At 35.2% G+C, this 14,688-nt stretch overlaps 1 protein-coding gene across 1 annotated transcript; it reads left to right on the forward strand.

Annotated features, from left to right (window-relative positions):
- Positions 1 to 3,955: 3,955 nt before the first annotated feature.
- On the forward strand, positions 3,956 to 6,499 carry LOC141668154 (small ribosomal subunit protein uS15). Its single transcript, XM_074474863.1, has 5 exons — positions 3,956 to 4,114; positions 4,292 to 4,364; positions 5,124 to 5,262; positions 5,356 to 5,542; positions 6,312 to 6,499. Exons 1-5 carry the CDS (start codon positions 4,092 to 4,094, stop codon positions 6,343 to 6,345), a joined length of 456 nt encoding a protein of 151 aa, XP_074330964.1. The 5' UTR covers positions 3,956 to 4,091; the 3' UTR covers positions 6,346 to 6,499.
- Positions 6,500 to 14,688: the final 8,189 nt, after the last annotated feature.

Raw genomic sequence — 14,688 nt, forward strand, 5'->3', positions numbered from 1 at the left:
AATTGATTTTGGGGTATTTATTTTTCAGAAAATATAAATAGCCATTTATTCTTTTATTTCATTTTTATTTTTATTAAAAACAAAAATCAAGAACTTGTTCTTGGAGGTTTCAATCCATTCTTGATCTTAATCTTGCGATATCTGGAGATCCGTTGCTCCGTTTTTGACGATCTAGTAGTCGAATCGAAGCTCTCTTCGAGCCCGTTATTTTGATACCAGAATCATCAACTCAGGTGGAGTAATGCTCAAAAAACGTAGTTCATCATTTTAGTACGAATTGGGTTCTTGATTTTCAGGAGTTTTTGGTTGTTTTTGATGTTAGGATTAGCTTTAACATGTTATTTAGAGTCGATTCATACCATTTTTGTGTTCGTTCTATTGCCGGAGGGCTATAGTCGAGTTTTTGGTTTTGTTAGTTTGTATTTTTCAATATTTTGGGTTATACGTTAATTGGTTGTTGATTATGATGATAGGAATAGATTATACATGATTTTAGCTTTGTTTTGATATATAAATTGCAAGATTTGGTGGAGTTTTGGCTTGTTTCGCGATTTCGCCGGAGTTCTTGAGCTCCATGTCGGTTTTAATGGTGATGGTGGTCTGATTCGGAGGTACAGGGATGATAGGAGATGATTTTTGTGTTATTGTTGCTGCTGGTTGAATTGTAGATTGAAGACGATTAAAAACCGTGGTATTAGCACTCGTTTTTGACCAAAACGGGGATTGCCGGATTTGGTTGAAGGTTGCCGGATTCCGGCGAGTTCTTCAAAGTTTTCCGGTCATCTTCCTCCTTCAATATCCTGTTTGATCCATCAAAGAAGATGACCCCTTTCCAAAACATGTTTCTGGGAATTATTTTCAGAAAATAATTCAAAATTCATTTGAAATTCCAAAAATTGTTTTTAAATTCAAAAATTAATTTAGTTAATTATTTTAAATAGTTAACTGAATTATTTTAATTCCAAAAATTATTTTCTTTTATTATTTTCAAAAAAATTCAAATTTGATTTAATTATTTATAATTTATTTTAGTTAATTATTTATGGATTTGATTGATTGATTAATTCATTTAATCAATTAATTTTATTTATAAATGGTTAAATAAAATATAATTATTTATAATTAAGCCAAATAATTCCTAATAATTATTTTGGGCTTTTAAAAATATCTATAGAGTATTAAATATTCAATTAATACTATTATTAATTGAATTATTCGTATTTTATTCGTAGAAAATCAACCGTTCGTCCGTTTAATATGAAACGAACGCATATAGACTCAGAAAAATATTCTGCTTTCCATAAAAATACTTTCAAGACCCAAATCCTTTTGTTTCGAAAGGTCACTTGCTTTACGAATGATTCTGAGTCGTTAATTCATCGATAAATCATATTTTTGACCTGATTTCAGTTTTAAACATACCGAGTCGAACCTTTTGACGAATCGAGGGATGTGTGTTATAAATTATGTGATACATGAGTTATGTGCTTACGTGCTATGTGAATTATGTGCGTATGTGGGTCAAGAGTCTTGTGTTTGACTGTTTCGTTTATGTGTGGGCTATCGTATGGGTAGACATTAGGCTTTTGACGCGTAGTTCGTCGAGTGGTTATCGATTAGACAATTAAAGTTCTATATTTTAATTATAGATGCGGATCATTCGAGTTGATCAAGACAAGATGTTGGATAAAGAGTGAGATGGAATGGAAGTGGATATCTGGCTTCTAGCAATCGCAGGAGCAGCATATTAGTAAGGTGTTGAAAAGCAGGACGGAGATGTCTTGAGACAGAATGTCCGAATAGATGCGTCTTTGCGAGTGTGACTAACTACTAAAACCCAAAGGCAAGTACCCTAACCTCACTTATCATTCAAGTGACGTTTAATTCGATTCATATTATGCAAGTATCCCTATCATCACTTATTGTTCAAGTGATATTTATTTTAAATCTTATCATGCAAGTGTTGCTTTTTCTATTCTCAGTTTAGAATCGATAAATGTTTTACATATCGCTGAATTATCATGCAAATATTCTTCTGCTATTCTATGTTCAGAATAGCTAAGTGATTTTACTTATCAACTTATTGGATTTACAAATGTTTTGGATTTTGAGAAAGATGACGTTGTTTTGGTTTTTCTGCCCAAGTAAATGAGGGAATAAAAGTTTTTAAGGGTGTCGAGTATTATGACCCCTCTCAATAAAATGTTTTTAAGATTGGATGGTTGCGTAAGAGGCCGTGGCGGCGGTCCAGTGTGAGCTATGTGTTATACAGGATATAACACCTTGCTAGGCCGATATGTGCCTTGGGTGCCCCTTTGTTTAGTTAGATATGCTTCGGCATACCGGTGTTGCTCCGCGGCTGATCACCGGCGGCAACACACCGTCGTTCGAGGATTCCAATCTAAATTATGATATTGTTTTGATATTCATAGAATAAATGATTTATCAACTGTTTCTGTTTTGGATTAACGGTGAAATGCAGTTTTGATTCAGATTCTGATTTATGCTGATACTTATGTTGTTGTTAAATATCAAATGTGGTATTAGTACAGATGATTGGGGTTGACTTCAGTATGGAATGTTGTTAGCATCAAAGTTCGTATTGATATCTAATTTGATATGACAACAAAATAAGTATTAATCTCAAGAGTTTGGTTTTGAGTAAAGTTTATGATTCAATCCATAATCATTGTTTCATGTTATTGTGGTTTACGATATTTCCGTAAACACTGTTTTACGAGTTTGATCCTCGTCAAGATTCAAAGTATTGCTGAAGCCTTTCGCTTGAAAATATCAAAAAGAGTTTATAATTCAGCAATTATGATTTTAAATGTTCTGCTCTAATGCAGATATTGGTTTTATATCAAAAGACCTTATATATGCTATAATGATCTTGCTGAGCATTTCTTCCGCTCATACTTGCCTGTTTTTAAATTTAACCTCCAGTGAGGATTAGCTTGCGTTGTTTAGCTGCATAATTCGAGGAAGCAAAGAAGAAGCTTTTCGAAGGTGGTTGGTCCAGGGTTTGCGGACTAGTGTAAGTTTTATTGTGTAAAGTTGTTTATATTATATTATATATAGTTGTATATTTTATTTGGGCCTAGTATATTTCATTTCGAAGTTATACTAGTGGGTTTAGTTTTGAGTTGGAATTTATTGAAAAGAGTTTTAAAAGAAAGTGAGAAAAATTTATTTGTGGAATTTGGATATCTTGTTTCTAGAACTGTAACCTTAAAAGATCTTGGATTAGTTTGGGGTCATTTATGATAAATATCTTCCGCTGGCATTTGTTTATTGATTAAACAGGTTGATTTAGATTGAGATTTTATCGTGACGACCAAATCCCCTGACCCCGGATTTGGGGGCGTTACATGGTCTCTCCATTTGGTTACTCTGGGAGAGGGGGTCTCGGTCCATCGATCGAGCCTGGTATCCTTTAGATCCAGGTTGAATCCTAACCGAGCCTTTTATACCCTATCAGTAAACTTCAGTTTACATGGCAGTTACTAAACTTACCTGAATCATATTCTCCATTTTCTGAAAAGATTGATTTGAACTTTAAACCAAATGCTTAATTAACAGTGAGTTACATTTCATTACCACAACATGCTTGTGGATGTGGTAATTAGGCATGATTGACCAGTGTTCAATCATGTGTATAAAATAAGTGGACGTCAAACATGAGTCGATTCAATCCTTGGAATATCTAATAATTTTATCTTGTCACTTTCAACTTTTGAGTTCTTGGACGAAGTATAAATGAAAGGCTGGTGGTACATCAACCTTTACATGTGTGAATAACAAAACTACTATGTTTATAAATCTTAGGGGGACCAGAAAGAGTCTCGAATTTATTTTAAGCCAATTTCAACAAGTTTCTAATGGACCCCGAGTGTGTGAAGTGAAGCCCAAGATCCAAAAGGGAAGGCCCACATGGTGAGGATTGGGCTGTAAGCATTGAAAGTGTGGAGTGGATACATGTAATGCGCACATACATATACATGAAACCCTAGTCTCCCCTGCCATCTTCCATTGAAGAAGTAGCACCACTTTGAGAGCTTCAGCGGTTCAGTCTTTCCAGCGCCGCCACCATGGGTCGTATGCACAGTCGAGGGTACTCTCTCTCTCACTCTCTCTCTCTCGCCCCCTCTCTCTCCCCCTCTCTCTCCCTCTCTTCCCTTCTCCCCCCCTCGCTCTCCCTCTATCTCTCCCTCTCGCTATCTCTCTCCCTATATAGGTATGATAAGAATTGAACGGTTAAGATTGTAACATTTGATCTGTGTTATCACAGTAAGGGTATGTCAGCATCAGCTTTGCCATACAAGAGGACTCCACCCAGCTGGTTAAAGATCTCTCCTCAGGATGTATGTATTTTTCCCCCTCAATTGCTCATGTCTTTGTTTTATATATGTCTAGAATTGTATATCATCGTGCTTATTATTTTTGCTTCCAAATGCTTTATCACATTGTTCTATATCCTTAATGTTAATAACAAGGTTTTAGTCTATGTTTTACTGTCCTGTAAATCAATTAAATTTCTAAGATTAAAGTTTAGAATTTTTTTGGGGTATGGATCCTTTGAAGTTTGGATGACGGATATATAGTTAGTTAAAACTTAAAACCTAAGATTAATTCAAACATTTGGTTGTATTCATCTAGAAATGTATATTGAAGAAGCAAATTGATCCTATTCTTAACAATGTAGCTCACGGTTACCACGAAAAAAAAGAGAGTCATTTGAGTTATTTTGGTTTGGTATAATTGAGGTTAGACAGGGAATGTAAAGATAGTTGAATTGAAATATTCTTACCTACAATCTGTTATGTTTTAAAACCAATCCCATGGTATTAATTTGTGAATTGTGCTATCATATGTGTGGCTAGCAGAATATTGTATCTTGAGCGAAGTGATGTGTTTATTTTTTACCAGTAACTTGCAACTTTATTTGAAATCGGTTCGTTCTTAATCTTGTCTTTTAAGTAAGAAAAAGTGTTACATGAATTCTTTCTCCCTTACCTGAAACTTATAGTTTTGAAGAATGGAAAAAAAATTTGAATTGATAATTTCTGTGCTATTTTAAAATGGTAATGCATTCATTTGAAATTTGTCTCCTATCTATTCAGGTTGATGATAATATATGCAAGTTTGCAAAGAAGGGTCTTACACCTTCACAAATTGGTGTTATTCTCCGTGATTCTCATGGAATTGCTCAAGTGAAGAGTGTAACTGGAAGCAAGATTTTGCGTATCCTCAAAGCCCATGGTACTTCCAAATTATTTTTCTTTTTGTTCTATGCTGTCCCATATATTTGATTGTTGTTGTTGATTATTTTCCTCTGTTTCTGGTGAATGCTAGGGCTTGCTCCTGAAATTCCTGAGGACCTTTATCACCTCATCAAAAAGGCAGTTGCAATCAGGAAGCATTTGGAGAGAAACAGAAAGGACAAAGACTCCAAGTTTAGGTTGATTCTCGTTGAGAGCAGGATCCACCGACTTGCTCGCTACTACAAGAAGACCAAGAAGCTTCCTCCTGTCTGGCGATAGTAAGTTCTCTAATGCATTCTTCATTTTTATAATATTTCTTGAAATATTAAGTTGGCGAAAAAATTAAAATGTCAGAAAGCTTTGCTTTGGATTGTTTTAAAAAGAACATATGTTCAATTGATTATTTCCTGATTGTTCATCTCTACATGTTTTCAGAACAACTGTTAAATGTTTTTTCTCTCTAATTCTATTAGCTTTTACACAACTTGAGTATATTTATTTATTGCTTGTGATATCCTATGTGAAACCTAGGGCAAAAAGTCCTGCTCTGCTTTTTTATGGTGAATAAATAAGTGAAGGGGTCCTGGGTTTTTTAATTAACTCTATGTTATGTGGTATGAACCTAGTTAAGGGATGTTTCGTGGCAACCTGTTTTTAAGGTTTTGTTTATTAGGAAAATAGCTAGATTATGCCCGTTGTTCAGGAAAACTAGCAAGTTATGCCCTGTTTTGTTGTTGGCAGAAGCTTATAATTAGTAATTGTGATACTCTTGAAAGCTGTTACTGGGGAAGCGTACTGAGCTTATAGGGAGATTGCTGGTCATCCGTGTCTAGATTTTTGTTGTTATCTTGTAGCTGGTTCTTTCTACCGCTCTCTGGCAGAATTTTTTTTTGCCGATAGATGGTTTGCCAACAATTGCTGGATGTGGACCAGCTCCATACACACACACTCTTGATATTGTAGTTTATCCCTTTTAGTTTCACACATTCGTGATTTTGGTATAATTATTTATAAAGTTAACTCACTTGCATGTTTATCTGCTTGCAGTGAATCAACCACCGCCAGTACGCTTGTGGCCTAGAGGATATTTTTGTTAGAAGTTGGGGTTTGTTACTTTTGTTATTCCATTTGGAACTAAATTTTCAAGTACCTAGGATGTTACTTTCAATTTAAGACTTGAGTTTATCAAAAGTTGCTACAGATTTATTTGACAGTTGGATTCTAGTTTTGCACAAGTGTGTTTTCCTTTTATTGTTGAAAACCATTATGATTTTGTGTTGCAAGCTCATGCTGCTTCTAGCTGCTTACTGGTTTATAATGTGCTTTTGTGTTGCAAGCTCATGCTGCTTCTAGCTGCTTACTGGTTTATAATGTGCTTTGTAGATATTGAGATTTGGCCATATGAAGAGATTGATATTTAAAATTTCAGGTCTTTATTGGCGTCAATATGTTGAAGATCAAGTTAGTAGATGAATGTATGCATTAGGAGTCACAGTGCACAGACAATAACACTCAAAGTGTTTACATCTGAATATCATACGTTGATCAATAGAACATTAAACTAGTACTCATTGCTTAAATAGACAGAAGAGAGCCATAAGTTATAAGAATTATTAACAAAATCTTTCTGCTGGCTTCTTGTTCCTGGAATTTACTTGCCATTGAGCAAAATCAAAGTCTCTATGAATTGAGCATAGCCGGGAGACCATAAATCACATGAATCATCAAAGAAACGCTTCTGCTTCTGCTGCTTGTCAATGTCAAATGAGACAAATCCAGGCTTCTTCAGCTTTTCAAGTACCATTTTACCCCTATTCCTAAACCCGACCGGAAACCATTGGTCCCTTCTTCGTCCAAGCTCCATCAATAAGACCTTTTTGTCTTACCCATGTGTCCAGAAAACATGAATCACAATCGTAGAAGAGATAAAGTTCTTTGCAAACCAGGTGAATTAAACAAAAACCAAACTTGTAGGGAGGATATTGTGGTAGAGAAATTTCTCGTAAAATCGCATTTTCCAAGTTGAAACACACAATCATCTTCTTATAATCTCATGTTTCACCTAACCAAAGAACATCACTATTTATCACCACAGAATCACTTAATAATTTGTAGCTAGAAAATGTGACGGCGCTATCTACGCTAATACTCTTCCACAAATTACTGCTCATATTATAACCATCAACTTTTATGAACCAGGTTTCATCCAGGTGAAACACAACTTTCACCACTATGTGATTGATAACTTTGTAGTTTTGCTACAATGAAATATCATAAGAATGTTTATTAAACGAAGAAGAAGAAGAATCTAACTCATATCGTCTGTTTGTTACAATCAGCCATGAAAAACTTTACAAACTAACCTAATCATACATTCTTATAATAATTTAACTAACTCTGTCTAGTCGTAAGAAACTGTGATGAGCTGTCATGAAGATGAGTTGGCAAGAGTAATGAGGTGGCAGAAGTAGTGCAGAAGTAGTATCTCCAACACCCCTCTCAAGTTATGAAGGTCATGAACTGAAGGATCTTGAAATCCTAACCTGGATAAAAGATGTCTGAGATGAGGAGAAGGCATGACTTTGATAAACAAATCAGCAACTTGAGATCGAGTAGGCAAAAAGGTAAGCTGGATTAAACCAAGGAATTCGTCTAGTAAAATGGTGATCGATTTCAATATATTTTGTGTGTCCACGAAACACATAATTTTTTACTATATATGAATGAAAGACTGACCGTCACAAAAAAAGTAACAGGCTTAAGATTATCATACCTTATGGTATGAAGAAGTGCAGAAAAATGAGAAGTTCCGGGACTTTACTTCGCGCTGACTTGAAGATAAAACTACATAACCTGACTTATAAAATAAGGTCATAGCAGACCTAAACATGGACTGTTATTTTGATTAATGGATTTATTGTTAATTTAATTTTCAGTGCTTGTGGTAGTTATTTATGGGCAAATTGCTTGCTGACACGTGTTGTGCTCCCGCTGCTATATACCGTCCCAGAAATGTTTGCTGAAGCCTGAACATTATATCAAAAAATGATATTTTACTTTTAATCTTGATTTTTATCTTGTCTGTTAACTTAAGGTGTTAGGGCCATTATGGTCGAGCCTGAACTCTAATGTCATGTTAAGCAGTCAGCTCATTTAAAAGTTTAAAATGTGAGATAATAATTCTTTGTAGGATCTTATATTATTCTAACAAACCCAATCCCAACCTTAATCCTGACACATGCACCATAATCCTTTGTTCTTCAATTTACGAGAATTTTGGGTGAAATGACAATAATATAGAAATTAAGAAATAAGTGCAATAATGTTTGACTTACAAAATATAATATGAGATACCCTATTAAATTGTTAAGCACCTACAACCCCAGCTTGTTTGAGAAGTCCTTAAGAGCGATTGATACCTAATTTGGCTTCTTTGAAAAACTTATGTTACATCAAAATCAGGTCTTCCTCTATACTCGCTCGCCAATCAGTCACAAATCTTAAGAACAATTTTTTCTTCTCGGACAATAAGCCACCAATTTTCTTATTCTCTTCTTCCAATTTTTTTTTGTCAGATCTTACTTTACCGACTCATTTGATAAATTCGTTCCTTTCCTTGAACTTAAAATTACAATCGACATCTCAAAAGTCAAAAGACTCAAGTTTCACACATCGATTTTTAGGGAATACGAATTTGGGTCATAACCTGCTTTAACAATTCAGGGGGTTGCGCCCAATATTAAACACTGTTAACGGGTAATATATTATCTGGGTGTTTATCATGCATCACGACATCGTTAGCATTATTATCAACAATCATATTAACTTAAAGATCGTAAAGTAAATATTCCCAGGGGTAACATTCTCGTGAACCCCATAATCATTGTGCATCAGTATCAAGTCTTTAACAATCTACTTCAACGTAATGGCTATGCAATAAAACGATAAGCCATTGCAAAAAACGTTCTTGGTAGCCATCAGATATCTTACAGAATAAATAATACAAGGTACATCGAATCTTTGAGACTTAACCATAGGAAGAACGTGCTTATTGACAACAATACATGGCTCCTTAATTATTCGGTAAATTTATTTTTATTTATCAACACGAACTTATCTTGTTCAAAAGAATCGACTAGTGTGACCGAAAGAGACAGGGATGACTTACTTTAGTGCCTTTCTTGAAGTTGAGAGCAAGGGAGAAGATACGTTTTCATTGAATCTTTTAAGATAAATGGAGGCAACTTTAGGATTGTTATAGTTTTAACTGGCCGCAAATAGGGTTTTTTAAGACTGGGGTGACTATTGATAATACAAAAGCAACTGACTATTTTTCGCATAATCAAATTACTCGGGCAGCTGTTTACACTAGAAATTTACTTACCAAAATTCATAGACGCCATGTTGCAACAACTCCCAGGCTACAAATACCAATATTCACTTTGTAGTTAGCATTTTACATGTTCGTGGTGCTTCGTCCAATAAGGGATAGTCTTAGAATAATCTAGTTTTCTCGTCTAATGACTTTTATATGCAACCTTTATAAAATTGAAAATGCAGACATACCTATAAATTTAATTTTTATAATTTGGCCTATGAGTATGCTTTATACACATAATTAATTATTATTGCAGATCGATTATGTTGGGTATAATCTAACACTACGTGCAACAAAGACACAATTATATTAATGAAGATTAACTAGAACATGCAATAAACCAAGTAACAAAATAAAACACGAAGGAAAAACAACAAAATAAATCAGTAACTTAATTAAAAAAGAGAGGAAAAAAATACTTAGTTCTAACATAAACTTTAACAAATATGAAAGAACAAATAACAGCTGAGTCATCTAGCTTTCGAAAAGTTTAGACCGTTTACGAGTTGCAATGTACAAGGGCAGGTGCGTCCCAGCCCTATGATGCGCCCTGGTTGGATGGAATGCAAGACATTATTGGAAGCTAGTGGAATTATAATGCAAGGAATATACCCGTGCATTCCACAGAATGAGGACGCGTCCTGGTCTAATGAAATGCATGGGTTTGGGTTCTTTTGAGTAGTTGGACTTGTCCTCACATAGGACAAGGCAAGCAAGAACAAATTCAGGACAATACACGAATGGAGGGAACAATGGAGGATTATATTCACTAACATATTTGTTGCAGGTACCCTTTGAAGAATTCGCTACTTGAGTCGGTCAAGAAAAGAGATGTCCGTGAAAAGTTTGAAGTCCTCCAAGGGTATGCCTCATGATTGAAAACCTCCTCCTGTATTCAACGGGTGTCCTCGTAGGGGATGCGGGGTTAATATTGGTGCTGTTCTTGTATACAACGGGTGTCCTCATTGAAGAACTTTGGATTCATCCTGCACTTTGCACCCAAGAGTTTGGGATCACCTGTCCTATTATTTGGTGGGTTATCCTCATTCACGGGACATGGACGCGTTCGACATTTGGGGTGAACTGTGGCTATACCTGCGATTGTAACTCAAGGGAGATAGCTATAACAGAATGTTATCTTTGCACAGGGAGATGCATTATCCGTGAAGTCCTGCGATTAGGAACGAGTCTTGGGCCTTCGCGGTTGGGCCTCATAGTTGGTGTTGGTGAGACTGCATAGCTGTACGAACAGTTATGTGATAACTCAATACGAGAACAACAATAGAACATGACAGGTTAATAATACTACGACTACAAAAGAAATCAGAAGAGATGAAGACAAGACAAATACAAAAAATCAAAAGATTAGAAGAAGGTTTGAAGTCTGTTTACAGGTCACTGAAAGAAGTTCATTAATATGTTCATGTCTCAGTAAAGAATAAATGTTAAAGACTTTCAAGGTTTCAGAAATGATGAAGATTCAGTGTACAAGTGCCACCAGAAGATTTCAGTGTATTGACATTGATTGAAGATAGATTGTGTTCGAAGTATAGGAATCTGAAGATTTGAAGACAGGGTAAAAGACAGAGGTTAAAGAAGACAGCTGCAGTCTTGAAATTATACTCACTGACATGATTTCATTTATATGTTCAAGTGTCAGTGAAGAACAGTGAATGAAGTATTCAATATTGTAGTAGCAATGAAGACATTTTCTAAAGTACCCGAAAGAATTCCAGTGAAAGTATATTTGTTTGTTGATAGTCAGTGTCTGAAGCGATAAAGTTGTTGCAAGCTTAACAATATAATCAAGGCTATAATACGAAGACCTAAATCGAAGTTAGTCGTCTATGAACCAGACCAGTTGCACTAGGCGTCAACAGCCCGTGAAAGGAATCTGGGTATTATTTATAGAAGAATTGTTAAGTTGAGGAAAGTACTTGGATTGAACGTTTATCTGTTAAAGTACGAGAAGAGGTGTGCATGGTATACAGCTAAACAGCTCGAGAAATTAGCCAAGTTCAAAGTTTAACTGTTAATTTAAATAAATTTATTTAATGAACTTTAATATAATTTATTTAATACACTTAAAATGACTTATTTTATAAAATTTAAATAAGTTTATTTTGTAAATCTAAATTAGTTTATTTATATAAGTTATATTTAAGTTTATTTTATAAATTAATTTAGTTACAATGTAAACTTAAATAAAAAGAAAACAAAAAAAAAGAAAAAAAAAGAAAAGAAAAAGGAAACAGGAGAGGGTGACCACACAAGTGAACAAAAATTTTGGTTAAGTAGTACATATACTAGTAAGATGAGGTCGCAGGTTAGATTACTACTCCTTGGTCGCAAGTTACATAAGGCTTAAATAAAAATTAAGGCAACAACCTTCCTCCTCATGTGGTCGCAAGTTAGAGTATTGTGGAAATAATTTTTAAGTACAAATGCTACTTGGTGAACTCCTGGTTGCCAGTAAGATTTTGTAGGAATAAGTTCTAAGTGCTAATACCCTCTGATCGCAAGTAAAGAAGAGAAGGCCCTGGTCGCAAGTAACTCCTCTGCCATAATTTTATTGTACAATCAATTAATTTATGTGGTTTATTTTTAGCCACATATTTTTAAATTGATATAAAGTCTACACTCAAGCAGCAGAAGCATTCAACATGCTTCAACAATTGGAATTGTTCTGTTCATCTTCTCTCCCAAGAGAGCTGGTGAAAATATAAGCAAAGAGAGACATAGGAGATACACACTCAGATTCATATCCGTTAATCTTCTCACCAGAGTAATGTTATGCATGATTTAACTCTTATATATTCATAGGGGCATTATAAACGTTATCCGGTAATTAAATCCTTAGACAAAAAAAGTTAGATCATTGTATAGGATTTAATTTATTGATCTTTGTAGAAGCTAGGAACTTTGTTGTTCTTAGATTGTAGCGGTTATGTCTAAAAATTGGTATAAACTTTATTCAGGATAAAATCAGGAAGAATAGTCAAAATTAAGATATGAATGCCTAAAATCAAGGAAAAGACAAAGGAAGCTTCCTTCCTGGAAGAGGAAAAGGCACGCCCTATTGATAAAGGTAGGCGCGCCCTATGAATATGAAAGATTGAATAGGTGTATGCAGTAAATGAAGGCGCACCCCTGTTGTTAAGAAGGGGCTGATGGGTTTCCTATTGGTTCCTCACTTGTGGTAAATGATAAGTGGCATTTTATACCACTTAGAACGTCTTAAAATGGCTTAAATTGGTGTCTTGAAATCAAGTATTTTGTGTATTTGATGCGTTTTTCTAGTGTTTATGTATTTCAGGGTATTAGTTGCATTTCGGAGGAGGAATCATCAAGAATAAGCCTTGGCATGTGTTCACAATTGCGAGAGGAAAAGAACGGGCAGATTACGGCGAAGAAACGGAGCAAACCTGGAATTTTTCCAGTAGGGTCCTGTGCGCCCGCGCAGCAATGCTGAGCGGCCGCGCAGCAGCCTTGCGCGCCCGCGCAGAAATGCTGAGCGGCCGCGCAGGGTCGGGGAAAAAGCTGAATTATTTTAGACTTCTACTTCTGTTTGGCTTCCAACTTCTATGTAATCTGAGTTTTATGGGACTATTATATAAGTAGATTTGAGACGTTTTTATAGAGAATATGAAAGAGATTATGTTTTAGATTGTGTTTTGCGCAAGAAGCGAAGGAGATAAGGAAGAAGACCGATTTAGCACACCGCAACGAAGAGGAAGCATATATTCTTGTGATTCTTGTTTCGTTGTAACGTTGGATGCTAGTTTTCTTGCTTTGACTTATTTACTCTTGTGACGTACTCTGTTTTAATATAATTAGTTTAGTTATTATTTTCTTGTGTCGTTTATCATGATTTCATATGAACCCATGATGGCGATAAGTTCTATTATGGGCTAATCGTGATCATGGGGTTGCAACGGATTTATTATGAAATTCTTTAGTTAATTGTTTAATACTTTAGTGTGTGATGATTGCATGATATCTAGTATTGGTTGTGCGTATTCGTCTTATGTGCGTCACGAACATATAAGATAGGGTGTTAATCTCTTGTGAAGCGATGGTGGATCTTGAGATTTAGAACTTGCCATGCTAGCATAGGTTCATGTACGTTGTGCATGATTAGTGGGTAACTCTAACAGTTTTATTTGCCTTATGTAATCAAAAGTAATAACTTGTGCTTAAATCGTTGTGTTGTCAATTTCTGTAGACATATAGGAACTCAACATAATTGATGACTATTCAACTTCTATCTTAATTGTGGATGCTTGGTAGAATGGTATTAGTACAATGAAAGTTGGCTTTTATCAGTTTCGTGTTATTCGATTAATATCATCACTGTCACATGCTAAAGGTAATAATAATGGCTATAGAAGGAAGTAATAATGAAGTTGTGATCTCATGAGTGTTTTATTATTGATAAATTGAAGTGTTAGTTAAGTGGTTAAGTAAGTAGTTAATTATAGTTAATATTTAATCAACAATTTTAAGTGTTATCTTAACATTGAGAAGTAATCATACATTGGTGAGTGAGTTTAATTAGACAATAACTTAGTCTGAGTCTCTGAGGGAACGAACTAGAAAGTATTCTATATTACTTGCGAACGCGTATACTTGCATGAATATTAGTGCGTGATTTCGCCCTAACAAGTTTTTGGCGCCGCTGCCGGGGACTCGGCGTATTTATTTAGTTTATGTACTTACCATCATTGGTCATTAGGACTCAGTGATTAGGACGTAGTAGTTAATTACTCTTTTCGGTTGTGTTTCAGGTACTTTAGCAAGCGTTTATGCAAACTCGTTCTCGTGCTCGCAAGAGGACCTTAGATACAGCTGAGGAGAAAGACGAAGTTCTTGATACTCCGGAGAAGTTAGATTTTGAGGATTCAGGAACTGAGCAGAAAGAACCAGTAAACATGGGAGATCGTATTGTTCAAGCTGATCCAGCTCTTATGGATTTTTCTCGGCCTAAAATTGATGACATTCAGTCAAGCATCCTTTATCCGGCTATTCAAGCTAACACCTTTGAAA

This window comes from Apium graveolens, chromosome 6 (assembly GCF_009905375.1).
Source record: "Apium graveolens cultivar Ventura chromosome 6, ASM990537v1, whole genome shotgun sequence".
Classification (NCBI taxonomy): domain Eukaryota; kingdom Viridiplantae; phylum Streptophyta; class Magnoliopsida; order Apiales; family Apiaceae; genus Apium; species Apium graveolens.

Coding starts and splice junctions, on each gene's coding strand:
- LOC141668154 (XM_074474863.1), top strand. CDS start 4,092: ATGGGTCGTATGCACAGTCGAGG. Junction 5,263..5,355: donor GCGTATCCTCAAAGCCCATG/GTACTTCCAAAT, acceptor GGTGAATGCTAG/GGCTTGCTCCTGAAATTCCT. Junction 5,543..6,311: donor CTTCCTCCTGTCTGGCGATA/GTAAGTTCTCTA, acceptor ATCTGCTTGCAG/TGAATCAACCACCGCCAGTA.